Source organism: Dipodomys spectabilis, unplaced genomic scaffold (assembly GCF_019054845.1).
Source record: "Dipodomys spectabilis isolate Male_0828 unplaced genomic scaffold, ASM1905484v1 ptg000455l, whole genome shotgun sequence".
In the NCBI taxonomy this organism is placed as follows: Eukaryota; Metazoa; Chordata; class Mammalia; order Rodentia; family Heteromyidae; genus Dipodomys; species Dipodomys spectabilis.
In genome coordinates this window covers 21,784-36,046 of record NW_024871132.1, presented here as the reverse complement: position 1 = coordinate 36,046, position 14,263 = coordinate 21,784, and the positions used below count along the sequence as shown (strand labels likewise).

The following is a 14,263-nucleotide window of genomic DNA, read 5'->3' as shown; positions in this document are numbered from 1 at the left end:
TAGATAACAAAGGCTGCTTGCTCTGAAGTGTATTCAGGTGACTTTACTCTTAATATGTATTATGTATGTAGGTCTGTCACTTTGAGAAGGATCTTCATTTAATGGTGGGCCTAGCTTCTTAGGACTGCCCAGCTGATAGATTTCTCATCCGGACAGTGCTTCTCTCTTGTCTGTGGTGGAAGTCTGCTGGGCTTGGATTGATCTAGGGGGAAGCACTTACACATCTTCTTCAGAGGAGATACCAAAGTGCTCACCTTGGCAGCTCACGGTAAATTTATGTTCTTAACGCTAGCTGTTCCTACTTTTGCAGCAGCTTCCAGAGTTCACTCTAGCTGCCTGTGGCCTTATTAATGCGGCTTCTTTGGCTTCCAGGGGGACAGTTTGTGGTCCAGAATGAGGAGAGAAACAAATACAACTTGACATTTAATCATTTTCTCTTATCTGTCCCAAGGGAGCATTTAAGGGGATGCCTTGGTTAAAATAGAATTTATTTCTTCAGAGAAGTATCCTGATGGAAGAATGCACTAGATAGGTCAGAGGCAGAAGGTGAGAAAGGAAGGAGGAATTGTGAGCAGTCCAGTACCCCCTTCCAGCCAAACACCCTGAGGGGCACACCCAGTTTAAGCTTAAGGATGTCAGTGAACAAGATGGAGAAACTTTTGTGTAGGGAGCATAAAATTTTGAGACAGAAATAAATAATAAAGTCACATAGTATATAACTTCTTAGAACCTTTCCATGCTTCTTGTTTCTCTCATATTAAAAGCAGAGTTCTTATAGTGGCTTAAAATAAGGCCCCTAGGATCTACTGCCAGCCCCAGCACCTTACATTCTGACCTAATTGTCAGTTACTGTCCCTTTATTCCTGCTGGTTGTCATCTGCTTCTGACATGCTAGACATATTCCTTTGGTAAGGCTTTGTACTCTGACTGAAATGTTCTTCTAGATAAATTCTTTTTGCTAGCTAACTTTCTTTATTCTGTCTAAATGTGGCCTTCTCAGTAAGTCTTGGTCAACCTACTTATATTATAGTCTCTCCCACCCTCTGTACATTACTTTTAAAATAACAATAAAAATTTAAAAAGTTATAATTTCTTTTTTTTAATTTAATTTAATTTTTTTTGTGAACATATTGTACAGAGGGCTTACAATTACATGGGCAGGATAATGCATACATTTCTTACCAAGCATTGCAGCCTCCTCCTTTGTTTACCCTTCACATCCCTTCCCTACCTCCCCCCCACCCCCAATCCGCGCCCCCCCCCCAACCAACGTTGTAAAGCTCATTTTCGACATGACCTTGTACTTCTCATTGTTGCAACAGGTCCACCTGTATCCTTAAACGACTTGTTTTTCCCCATCTCCTCCACAAGTTATACTGTATACTGTGGGGGAGGGACATACAAAGCAACAAAGAGATAATCTTATAAATGCGTTAGAAACAAATGCATGAAATAAAAAAGCATTAAAATACATATCTAAGGGTTCATTTTCCTAACATCACATTATCTGACCTTTTGCGCTTGACTCATACATATACTAGATGTTGCAAATAAGGGAAACCATGGGACCTATGTTTCTTTGGGCCTGGCTTACTTCACTTAATATAATTTTTTCCAAGTTAAAAAGTTATAATTTCTTATCTTCCCTACAATCCTGAACTCTTATCTTTTTTCATAGTATTTACCAATCTTTAACATATATCTATTTTTAAAAGTAAGCTTAATGGAGGCAGAGATCTTCTCTTAGTTTACTGAATTAAGTACTTAGAAGAGTAGTAGGCACATAGTAGTAGTGGATCATAGTTGATCGGCATACATGAACGAATAAAATGGAAGAGTACTATAGGAAAATTAAACAAGGTTTGGATTTGTTTCCTGTGGCTGCTGTTATAAATTAACAAAAACTTAGTGCTTAGGAAAAGAAAAAAGCCAGAAATGTATTCACTTACAGTTTTGCTGGCCAGAAGTCCAAATTGAAGATGCCAGCAGTACCTTGCTCCCTCCAAAGGCTCAGGGAAGAATCTATTCCTTGCCTTTTCCAGCATGTAGTGCCTCCAGTCACTGCTTCTATAGTCATGTTACCTTTTCTTCTTCTATCTCAACCCTACCTCTCTAAGAACATCTCTATTTGTAAATAGGACTCACCTGAGTTCTCCATAATAAATACCTTCTCTCAAGATCCTAACTAAGTCACACCTTTTGGCATATAAGGTAATATTTGTTCTTTTGCCATATAAAATAATATTCACAGATTCAAGGATTAGAACATGAATGTGTATTTTGGGGGTCATCCCTTGCCTACTGCAAAGAAAGGAATGTTTTGATCAGAGCGGGAACATTGAAGGGAATCTAGAAGGCTACTCATTGTTTTTCTCATTTTTACTGACATTTTTATATGGGATCACACTATTGCTTTCAAGTTAATTACACACAAAGACACACTCAGATTTCCATGTGCTGGCCCCCACAGTTGTTAACACATTGACTTAGTTTTGCTTTGTATCTTCTCCTTGTCCTTATAAGGATGCAAGCATTAGAGGTAAGCTCAAAATCTCTTACCTCCATTTCTGATTTTCCATTTCCCTTGTTACCTATCTGGAAGTAATCACAATCAATCATATTTAATATATGGAGTTGTGTGTGTTAGAGCTAAAAATGTCTTTCAGAAATGGTTTGTATAAGTGCTATATATACATATTTGTACAATATAACATGCTATAGTGTGCATTTTTGGCCAGTTCAAATGGATACATCTATAGTCATTCATTTTACTGTAACTCTTTGAGACAGTTTTTCTCTCTATCCTGGCTTCAGAGTATGCAAATTCCAGAAAAGCCCTGATTTGCCTAGCTTGGTCCCATGTCATCACTAGGACTGTAAAAGTCTGGAGCTCATGCCTTCCCTGTAGCCAAAGGGTCAAGATACTCTGCATCTCTCCCCAGAGTCATATGTGTTTGTTTAAGGAAAATGAATCTGGAGTATAAAAAAATCAGATATTTGGGCTGGAAAGGTGGCTCAGTGGTTCGATACCTCAGCACCACATAAGCAGAAAAGGCTGAAAGTGGTGCTTTGGCTCTAGTGGTGGAGCACTAGCCTTGAGCTGAAGAGCTGAGAGACAGTGCCCAGGCCTAGTGTTCAGGCTCCACAACCCACCAAAATCAATCAATCAATCAATTAATCAATCAATCAGATTTCTGCTTGTACTGCTTCAAGTTTGGGCCTATGCATTATATCCTCTGGAAAGCCTTTTCTGATCTGGTTGTGTTTGGGCCCTTGTACTTTATTATTTGTCATATAATATCTTTATTGCCTTCTTTTCTTGATATATAGGGTAGAGACACTGTGTCTGTCTCTTGTTTCACTATTGAGTTTCAGGAATACAGAGCCTGAAATACCATTAGATGCTTAGCACATTTTTTTCTTGCAGGTCCTGGGGCTTGTATTCTGGGCCTGGGAGCTGTCCCTGAGCTGCTTTTGCTCAAGGCAAGTGCTCTACCACAGTGCCACTTCTGGCTTTTTTGAGTAGTTTATTGGAGATAAGAGTCTCACAGAGCTTCCTACCCAGGCTGGCTTCGAACCATTATCTTCAGATCTCAGCCTTCTGAGTAGCTAGGATTACAGGTATGAGCCACCAGCACCTGGCTCAGCACATATTGAATCAGAAAGGCATTGGATATTTGAATAAATATTTAAGTGTGAAATAATAGTAGAATGAAATTATAAGCATCTTACTGAAACTGAGAGAACCTGAGAATTTTATAGCAGGTAGACAATACAATCTAATTACGTGATACAGTGTAATGATTATTTATTATTATGTGTAGAAGAACATCAATAACACGTTGTGTTCTTTTTCATCAGTATATTAACTTTTTCAAAAGTGTCCATTTAGAGCTTAGTACCTGTCCCTCAACTCTGTATTTCCTCTAAATTCTTTATTAGTTTACTCATAATTTACTTGCACAGTTATTTTCAGGAATAAAATCTCCTACATTGAAGGAGACTGTTATAATAGTCTGTGCTCTTTAGAACTCACCTCCTATGCTAGGTTACTGTATGAATCCTCCAACAGGAACACTTTTCTGATTTTATCATGTGATAAGTGAACTCTCTCTTGGCTGGTATTTGGACTAACTGTTATTCATATATTATGTCTGTCTTCTCAAATGGCATTATCTTCTTTCTATCCATAGAGAGTATAAGCTAAATGGATGATATTCAAATTAGATATATTTTTTCTCCTTTTAGGTTGCATCCCAGCGTATAAGCTCAGTGGATCTTTCATGTTGTAGCCTGGAACATCTGCCTGCCAATCTCTTCTATAGCCAAGACCTCACTCATCTCAATTTAAAACAAAACTTTCTAAGGCAAAATCCCAGCCTCCCAGCTGCCAGAGGTCTAGGTGAACTGCAAAGGTGAGTCTGAATGAATGTTTGTATTCTGAGGAAGGGGTATGGATTGAGTGCTGGCGTTACCTCTTGAATATTCAGATGGAAAAAACTAATGTAAGAACTTTCTCTCTTAGAGGACAGATAAATAGGACATTATTTGTCAGTTCTCCTTCTGAAAAGTTTCCTAAAGTCCCTGCCATTGGAATTAAAGGTTGTGGTTACTTACTAACTGGCTAGATTTATATAATAACAATGCTCTTTAAACCACTTTTATTCCTTCAACTAGCTATAAATACATCAGAGGAAAGTTAGTAACATCTGATGTGCTTCTTCTAGCTTCATGAATTTGTTCATGTTAAATTATTTCTTTTGAAATTTACATAAGATTAGGTTTTTCACATCAAGTAAATAGAGTCTGAGTCTTTGTAAGTAGACAGAAAGGATGAGCATGTCTGTAAAGCAAGTTTAAGAGCTTTCCTTTTTGGAGCAGTGATCAGTCTTGATTCTGTGCTAAATTAAATACCAGTAGTTATGCTTTAATTGCAAGTATATGAGACCATAATTTGCAAAAGCCTGTTTTAAATGAATAAGCACTAGTTTATTTTCTTTGACTCAATTGAGATGGTTAGACATAACTTAACTGTATGGTAATTAACCATTGTGATTATTTTGTTTATGGTTTTTAACATCCCAGAAAGAATAACTGAGTAAGTGCTTATTATAAAGTTTGTGTACAAATCATTGCATCTTGTAAAATCTGTACATATAACTGAAAATGAGGATATTTTAATTGTGTTTTCAGATAATTTTGAACATTCCTTGATACTACACCAGAATTTTTAACAAGTGGTTGTATCTTAAATGTTAGGTGCAATATGGCAAAAACCCAATCAGTGACATGTTGAAATACTTTAAGATTCACTAGGTTATTTGCACTTTGAGTGAATGGTTACTTGCACATCATCTTATTAAGTATTGGTTGTTTGGGAAATTCTGGTTTATTATATAATACAGATGTTCTAAATGTTAACACATTTCATTATTCAGTTTCAAGAATTCACATTTGTTAGTATCAGTGCTGACCTTACCAGAAAAGTACTGGGAAATTGTCAAGCTTGCTGCAGAAACAAGTTTTCTAAAATTTTAATTTTCACTTGAAAGCTTGAAGACTCATTGACAACAAATACCATCAGTTGTTTTTCTTGAAAGCAACCATCTTGCTTCATTTTTGAGAAAATATCTGCCAAATACCCAGGACTTAATAACTAATTTGTCAGCTGTTCTCTCAAGTAAAAATGATATTTTAAGAAGATAGTGACTCCAATCATCATTTATATTTTTGTTGAGATAACCATCATAATTGAATATACATCACAAATGCTTTTTTGTGCTTCTGGATTTATTGCTCCCCAAGTTTAAAAAGATAGGTATTTAACAGTGGACTTGTAATAGAAATAACTTTTTGAGGCCATCAAGGACATTTTGTTTTCTTTTCTTTTTGGTTCTGAGAATTGTACTTAAGGTTTCTTACTTGCTATTGCTAGGCAAGAGACCACTTGAGCCACACTCCTACTTCGTTTGCTTTGAGTTTGTTTTCATCTTATTGTCTTGGCTGGGCTGTTACAGACATCCTCCTGTTTCTGCCCCCTGAGTAGCTAGATTTTTTTAAAAGTAGAACTGGCATTATACATTTTTTGAAGTATTTTTTTTTGTTTTGGTCGGTCATGGGGATCGAAATCTGAGCTTGGGTGCTGTCCTCAGCTCTTCAGCTCAAGCCTACTGCTCTACCACTTGAGCCACTTCTGGCCTTTTCTGCTTATGTGGTGCTGAGGAATCGAACCCAGGGCCTCATGCATGCAAGGCAAGCATTCTACCACTGAGCCACCTTCCCAGCCCCTGAAGGATGTTTTTACAGTGACAATGACAACTGGGCAGTATGGTGCTACTGTGAAACAATTATGTAGACAGCAGATACCCCAGAAAGAACACTGTGCTTGTACAGTTCCTATTTGCTTCTAACTGATGTTTCCTGTGAAAGCAGACTATTGCAGAAAGCAAACTATTGCAGAATTACTGAGCTTCAGTTTTTATAATACTCTATATATTGATGTTAATGTTCATACTGGCATTTCTACAAAAAGTTAATAACAACTTTTTTTTTAAACTAAAAGGGAAGATCATTATTTTGAAGTATTGTGTGTCAGCACTGTAGACCCATGCAGTTCTATTACAGAACATCAAGAACTTTTGACCATACCACCAAATCTCATTGTCTCAGAACAGTAAGGGGCATGGAATTCATCTGAGCTAATGTTTACTTTTTAGGTCTATGGGGAATGTTAACTGCTAACTCCAGGTTAGTGGCTATCTTCTGGAGAGAAAGGCAGGGGGCTGGCATTAGACAGTGATTAGAATAGGATTTCAATTGTGTCTGTAATGTTTATTTCTTTAAAAAGAAAAAAAACTTGAGAAGCAAATATGGTAAAAATGTTAATATTTGAAAAAAAGTAGATATTTGAATGATTATTATTGCTTTTTATATTTTTGTATTTGAGCATATCATAATTTCCAAATTAAAATCTAAAGCAGATTTAAATGTTTCTTATCATGTGGACAAATATGCACTCAAAAAGACAGTGTTTATGGAATATTTTTCAAGACAAGAAGGTATTTGGTTATGGACCTGACTTCAGTAGGATTCAGGTCCTGCCTAGTCTCTTGGATGTTTCAGGGTCACCTAACTGCATTCTCCGTTGGACCATCTGTCATCTCTGAATCTGTATGTTTTCCCTCTACTGCCCACCCTGTACCACATGGACTGTGTTTCCACTGTCACAGTAACAGCCTGAATGCTTTGGAAACTGATTATTTTGCTGTTTTTCCCCAATTCAGTTTAGTCTCTATATTGATGTCGTCTTTTTTTTTTTTTTTTTTTGAAAATTTCTTGGTTTTATTTTAAAAGGTTTAGATTTTTCCCACTAAAGTAATATCGTAAGTAGATTTTTAAAAATCTTAGTAAACAATAAGGTTTATAATAAGAAATAGTTGTTGAAAATCGTTTAAATAGAGTTACAGGTGGACCCATTGCAACAATGAGACGTACAAGTCGTTATGTCAAAAACAAACTTTACAACTTTGGTGGTGGGGGGAGGAAGGTTGGGTGGAGGGTGCGGGAGGATGGGATGGGAAGGGGAAACAAAAGAGGAGGCTACAATGCTTGATAAGAAATGTACTCATTATCTTGCCCATGTAATTGTAACCCCTCTGTACAGTATTTTCACAATAAAATAATTAAAAAAATAAAGAACTAATAAAAATACATATATTCTATATTCAGAAAAAAAAAGAAATAGTTGTTGAAAGCTCCATTTCCCCTCCTTCCAAGCCCTGGTCTCCTGTGAAGCCATTTAAAAAAAAATTGTCAAGGTGATGTACAGAGGAGTTACAGTTACATAAGTGATTACATTTCTCGTCTAACTTACTAAACATTCCCTCATTTTTCTCTCTCTTTCCCTCCCCCCCAATCTCACCCCTCCCACGTTGTACAGATCATTTCCAACATACTGTCTTGTGAGTATCGCTGTTGCATAGGCTCCCCCTTTGTCCTTTGTCTCACCATTTTGTTGTTCCCCTTCCCTTCCCTAGGTCAGATAATTATATATACAATACTAGGGTACCAAAATCGAGCGCCACTCTTGAGTCTTTTGGCTTGCTCCTCTGTTTTCATCTTCCTGATTTTTATGTTTATTCTTCTGTGCTTTGATTTTTCATCTATAGGCATTATATATTGACACATTGCCATAGGTAATAAGGATTTAGCTTTTGTGTTCCTTGTACCCTTACTGAACAACTTGTTGAAATCCTCACCTTCTCAGTATATAGGTATCAAGTTTTAGTAGTGCCAGAATTCACTGTTTCCATTAGTATGAGCAGGGGACTGTTATTCATGGTGATTATTCTCTTCCTCTGCTGGTTTGATGGTAGCCTTTCTTTTACTTGTGTGTGTGTGTGTGTGTGTGTGTGTGTGTGTGTGTGTGTATATACACACACACACATTTATATATAGTTACCAATATATCTACATATATACACATATATACATACATACATATATACACACATACACAATTTTCTATTTGTAAGCTTTCTGACAGAACCTCATCATTGATTTCAACAGCATTTTCTTGGCAACAGTTACCTTTCTGAAGTCAATATAGGTATTTGCTTCTTAGCCTTCTACATGGCAAAGAAATTTTTGTGCATCTTTTCCCTTGGATGTGTCAATTTTACTTGAAAGGAATCCTTTGGTCTTCTGAGGCATTGATTGCATGCCAAGATTCAGGGAACTGAGTAGGGAAACAGCTGGAATCTTGACGTTTAGTGTGCAGATTTTAACTTAATCTCTGTTTTCAGAAGTATTTTAAAAATTATGCCTCATGCTTCTGAGTTAAGGATTCTCCTCCTTAGATAACCTTTTGAAAACCTTTTTTTTAATATAACAAAAAATAGAATAGTTATAAATAGTATTGTGCACCTTGGGGGATTTCCATCAACTGCACCCATCTATACAACCAATGCCCATGCTGAGAAATAGAGTATTACCAGCACCCTAGAAGCTCTCATTCTGCCTTTCTTGTTACCCAAAGATGATCATTGCCCTGGCTTCTATTACCATAAATTGGTTTTTCCTGTCTGATGTGCTATAAGTGTGTCACATAATATGTGTGTGGGTCCGGCCTTTTTCATTTGTTTCTTTGTGAAAAGAACATAGCAAGTAATATTTATTAGGTTATGCTTTATAGTGTGTGATAGGAGCCATGTTTTAGTTTAAGATGGAAGGGTTTTAAGTTTTTAATAAACGGGTGTATTTTGTTCTTTCTTTTGCCCTCTGGGAAAGGTAGGCTTGAGGGAATAGCATGTGAGGGCTCAGGAACTGCTTGTCTTCAGAAAAATCTAGACTTTTAGACTTTAGATTACTTCGTTTTTTTTTTTTATTTTTAATTTTAATTTTTTGTGAACATACTGTACAGAGGGGTTACAATTACATGGGCAAGATAATGAGTACATTTCTTTTCAAGCATTGCAGCCTCCTCCTTTGTTTACAGATTACTTCGTTTTATACCACACATTACTATGAGGTATTTGTCCTCTCCATTTTTGAGTATTTGAATGACACATTTTCAAAGTAATAAGTATATATAATTACCATATACATAATATATTATATACACACATACATGTCTGTATACACACATACACACATATAAATTACAACTTTAATTCCTGGCATTGCTTTTAATTTAAGAAAGTCACATTTGTACTTCAGAAAGCCTCAATGCACTTTTTAAATGTTTATATAGTTGTTGTGGTGGTCTGATGGTTTTGAGATAAGTCACATAGTAATTGCTTATTGTTTGTATATGAAAATAATTGTATATGTTAAGATAATTTATTTTTATATTTTTACCTAAGTATCAGAGACTTAATTGTTAATGTTAGGATAGATTTCTGGGGAGAAACTTTTAAGAAGATTGCAGTTAGACTAGGTAGAGAGATTCTTACTGTAAGCACATATTTTATTACTTTTCCTTATAATTGTAAATTTTTACTTTAAGCAAATGAGCTATTTTTACAGAGACTTTAAATTGGAACTTGCACCAGTGTTCTAAATCTAGAAAAATGGCATGCTGATGTACACATACAAGTTGGCAGTTTGAGAGGAAAAACATTGCTCTTGGAGCTACTGCTGTTTGTTTGTTCTTTATTGGCATCAAAACTCTTCGTCTGTTCAAAATATAGAGGAGAGACAAACACCAGAGTAATAATTTGGATATTTAATATCTTCTTTGTGGTTATGTCACTAAAATTACAGTATATTATTTATATCTTTGTTTTATTAATAGATTTTATTTTACATATAGGCAACTATATCTTAGATGACTCGCATAGTCTTAATACAGGATTGTTATTGTTTTCCATAAAGAATGTTTTTCTAATTTTTATTTATTTTATTTTTAAATTTTTTATTGTGAAAATACCATACAGAGGGGTTACAATTACATGGGCAAGGTAATGAGTACTTGTTGCCTCCTCCTTTGTTTCCCTTTCCCATCCCTCCCCCCCTCCCCACCCCGACTGCCCGGCCAAAGTTGTAAAGTTCGTTTTTCAACATTAGGACTTGTTGCAATGGGTCCACCTGTATCCCTATTTAAATGGTTTGTTTTTGCCCTTCCCCTCCACAAATTATACCAACATCAAATACAATGAAAGCAGGGGTTATACCATGGGGGAGGGATACAAAGCAACAAAGAAATCATCTTATAAATATGTTAGAAACAATCACAAGACAGAAAAAAAACATTTGAATACTTATCTTGGGGTTCATTTCACCTAAGATCAACTTATCTGACCTTTTCTGCTTGTCTCAGACATATACTAGTTATTGCAAATAAGGGAAACCATGGGACCTATGTTTCTTTGGACCTGGCTTACTTCACTTAATATAATTTTTCCCAAGTCTTTCCATTTCCTAACAAATGGGGCAATGTCATTCTTTCTGATGGAGACATAGAATTCCATTGTGTATATATACCACATTTTCTTGATCCATTCATCTCCTGAGGGACATCTGGGTTGTCTCCATATCTTAGCTATGGTAAATAATGCTGCAGTAAACATGGTTGTGCTGCTAGCTTTAGTATGGTCTTGTAAGAATGGTTTTTAATAAAATAGATTGTTTCTTGTAGAATCAATGAAGTGTAGGACAGCTTTCTGCTGATTTAAAGCAAGGACTGTAACTTTTCCCCATGTTTTAGTTTTATAGTTTAAATATAATAGCAAAATATTATGAATATAATTGTACTGAGTTATAATGGGTTCAAACATTTTATTATATACATAAGTTTAGCTCCTTTAAATTTGTCATGTATTACTCTCATTGTAATAGGGTTTTTTTAGACATTTTATCATACTGATATATTTAGTTTTGTGTTCATAATTATTTATTAATTTTTTTTAAGATTTCATGTGTAGGATCACTGAAGGATCTAGAGTTCATGAGTGGCAAGAAAGCAAAACTTTTGTGTGTGTATCTATGCGTGGACATGGCTTAAACTCAAGTCCTTGACTCAGTCCCTAAAGTTTTGTGTGTAAGGCCTAGTATTCTACACTTGAGCCACAGCTCCACTACCTGCTTTTTGGTGATTAACTTGTGATGAGTCTCATGTACTTTCCTGCCAGGGCTAACTTTGAACCTGAGATCTTAGCTTCCTGAGTAGTTAGGATTACAGGCACCCAACTGCAAACTCTTTTTAAATCTTTTTTCCTCTTAAGAATCATTACCTGTCAGTTGTCATTGCTGCAAGACATGCTAGTAGGGTAAAACATATGTATTTTTATATGTACATGCTACCTCAGGAAAAATGAAGACTCATTTTAAAGTAGTAAAACCTAAGTGTTTGACACTTTAATCATTTCTACCTATATCATTTGGAGATACGTCTAGGTTTAATACATACTGATGATCTTTGAAATGCATTTAAATTGTTTAACCCTATATGTGGGAAATCAGACAAATTATAAATCACTTCATAAATAAAAATTATTATAGATTCCATTAACAAAGGAAATGAATCTGCTTTGTAGCTTTTGCCATTTGTAGGCAAATATGGTACAAGAAACAAATTTAGCACAGTAAAGGTGCCTGACTCTTTCCCTACTTTTTTAGGGAGAGTAATAACTTTAATTTCTTTAGAGACTGGTACTTTAAAAGACTTGAATGCTTGTGTGTGGATTACTAATGATTTATCCCATACCTGACAGTAAAACATATACAAAGCCATCAGCTTTCTTTTAAAAATTATTTTCATTTGAATACTAAATTTTGTTGTTTGTTGCTATTGTCTCCTCCCATGTTCACAAAATTCTATGCAACAATTTGAAATACTATTTTTGGTTATAATCATAAGATTAACAGTATTGCCTTAATTCTAAAAGACTTCATTACATTTAGTGACTCTCAATGTAGATCACATAGGAAATAACTTTGTTACCTTTGTTACTTAAGATTACAAGATTACTTTTGTTTACATTTAGTGATTTACTCTGTAGTTCCCATAGAGAAATCATTGATGTTGTTACTTTTCTTATTTAACTATTTTGTCTATTTATCCTGTTATCTGTGCTTGGCTTTGGATTCCTACAGAGAAGGAATCAGGTCTCCTTAAGAAGTGGTTACTGTGATGAGGTAAAACATTAAATGTGCACTATAAATGAATGAACATGTGAGTGGATGGGAATTGTTGTTTACTTCTATGTTAACTCTACTCCACTTCTTTGTCAGTGGTATCTGTAGCCAACTTGTAGAAGGAAGTGAGGCTGGTAATTCATCTTATTTCTCTTTGGTGTGGAAGGCATGATGAGAAGTAAGCACAGTGAAACAATTTAGAAAACACCACATGAGGAGAAATTTATAGCCAAAGGCTTGAAATTTATAGCAAAAGGAGACATTAAGTTTTAAATGGGCAGCATGGAATTAAAATCCATTTCTCTAAAAATGCCTTATCTCTCTCCTTGCAAGAATGTGCTACCCCTAGTGCTCCTTCACCACTATCAGGCTGAGAGACAAGCTAGAGAATGCTGCCCTCCTTTCAGAGCATATTTGCGAGGACTTCTATTCCTTGAAGCTTTTGGTGTATTTCCAATTCCATGTGTCCTTTTCCACATCTAATTGTTAGCTTTCAAAAAAATTAATAAATCAATACCTCACTCCCTTACCAGGACTTGGCCTCAGTGCCTGGCATATTCTTGCTCACAGATGGTACTCTACCACTTGAGCCACGCCTCAGGTCTGGCATTTCATTGATTAATTTGAGATAGAGCTTCATGAACTTTCTGCTTGGTCTGGCTTTTAATCTAGATCCTCTGCTGTTAGCCTCCTTGGCAGCTAGGATTACAAGTATGAGCCATGGGAACTGACTTTTTTAATTCTTGATGATAAGGGTAGAGCAATGTAAAGTGTATGTAACACTCAGCTGACCATTTTAAGGCAACCACAGTCATTTAGAATGATTTTGATTAATAACATTATACATCTTGACACCTAATCAATATCAGTGAACTAGGTCTGTATCTTAGAGGCTGCAGTATAAATAGGGTATGATGCCATCTAAATAAGGTAAATATTACCTTTGGGTAAAGGAAGGAGTGAGTGAACAGCTTAGAGGAATGAAATGATTCAGCCCTAATTAGATGTGGTTTGTTTTAGCTGAAAGGAATAGGAGAGATGGGTGCAGGGACTTTATCAAATGGGAAAACAGTAGGGGAGATAGAATGAAGTTGAGTTAAATGTGCAAGGGTGTGGGTTTGTAATAGAATGAAAGTTACAGAAAAATTATGAGTTTCTCACAATTATGCCTTCTTGGCTCAAATCTTTGTTTTAGTTCCCATAGAGTAGAAAACAAATGACTTTATTTCCTATTCAATTCTTTGGGAAATCTCATTATTTTGAGATAGAAAGTCTTTTTGTGTTAATTATCTTTACTAGACATTCACGTTTTCATTTTTGTTGTAAGAGGGATTTCAGGTTTTGTTTTCTCAGTAATTTCTGAAAACTCCTTTTAGTGAAAGTAGGAATAAATTATAGCATAGTAGAATAAGGAATGACATGCTAAAATATTTTTACAGCCCATTTCCAGAATTTGACTATGACTGCAGTAGTGAGGACAGGTTCAGTTTCTTTAAACATACTCTCATATAGGTAAACAAGTAGACTCATTGTTCATAGCTAAAGAAGAAAACATGCAGCACAAGTGCTGCTCAGGGGAAGAGCAAATCTTGGGAAGGAATTTCCACTATGGGAATTTAGGGAGGCT

General features: G+C 35.6%; 1 protein-coding gene across 1 annotated transcript in view; it reads left to right on the top strand.

Moving 5' to 3' along the window:
* LOC122098058 (PH domain leucine-rich repeat-containing protein phosphatase 1-like) overlaps positions 1-14,263 on the top strand; it is a gene marked incomplete at its 3' end in the record, with an annotated part of 134,259 nt that overhangs the window by 99,200 nt on the left and 20,796 nt on the right. The window contains exon 4 of the mRNA XM_042668550.1: positions 4,249-4,415. Coding sequence (XP_042524484.1) covers positions 4,249-4,415 — 167 coding nt within the window. The remainder of the gene's footprint in view (positions 1-4,248; positions 4,416-14,263) is intronic.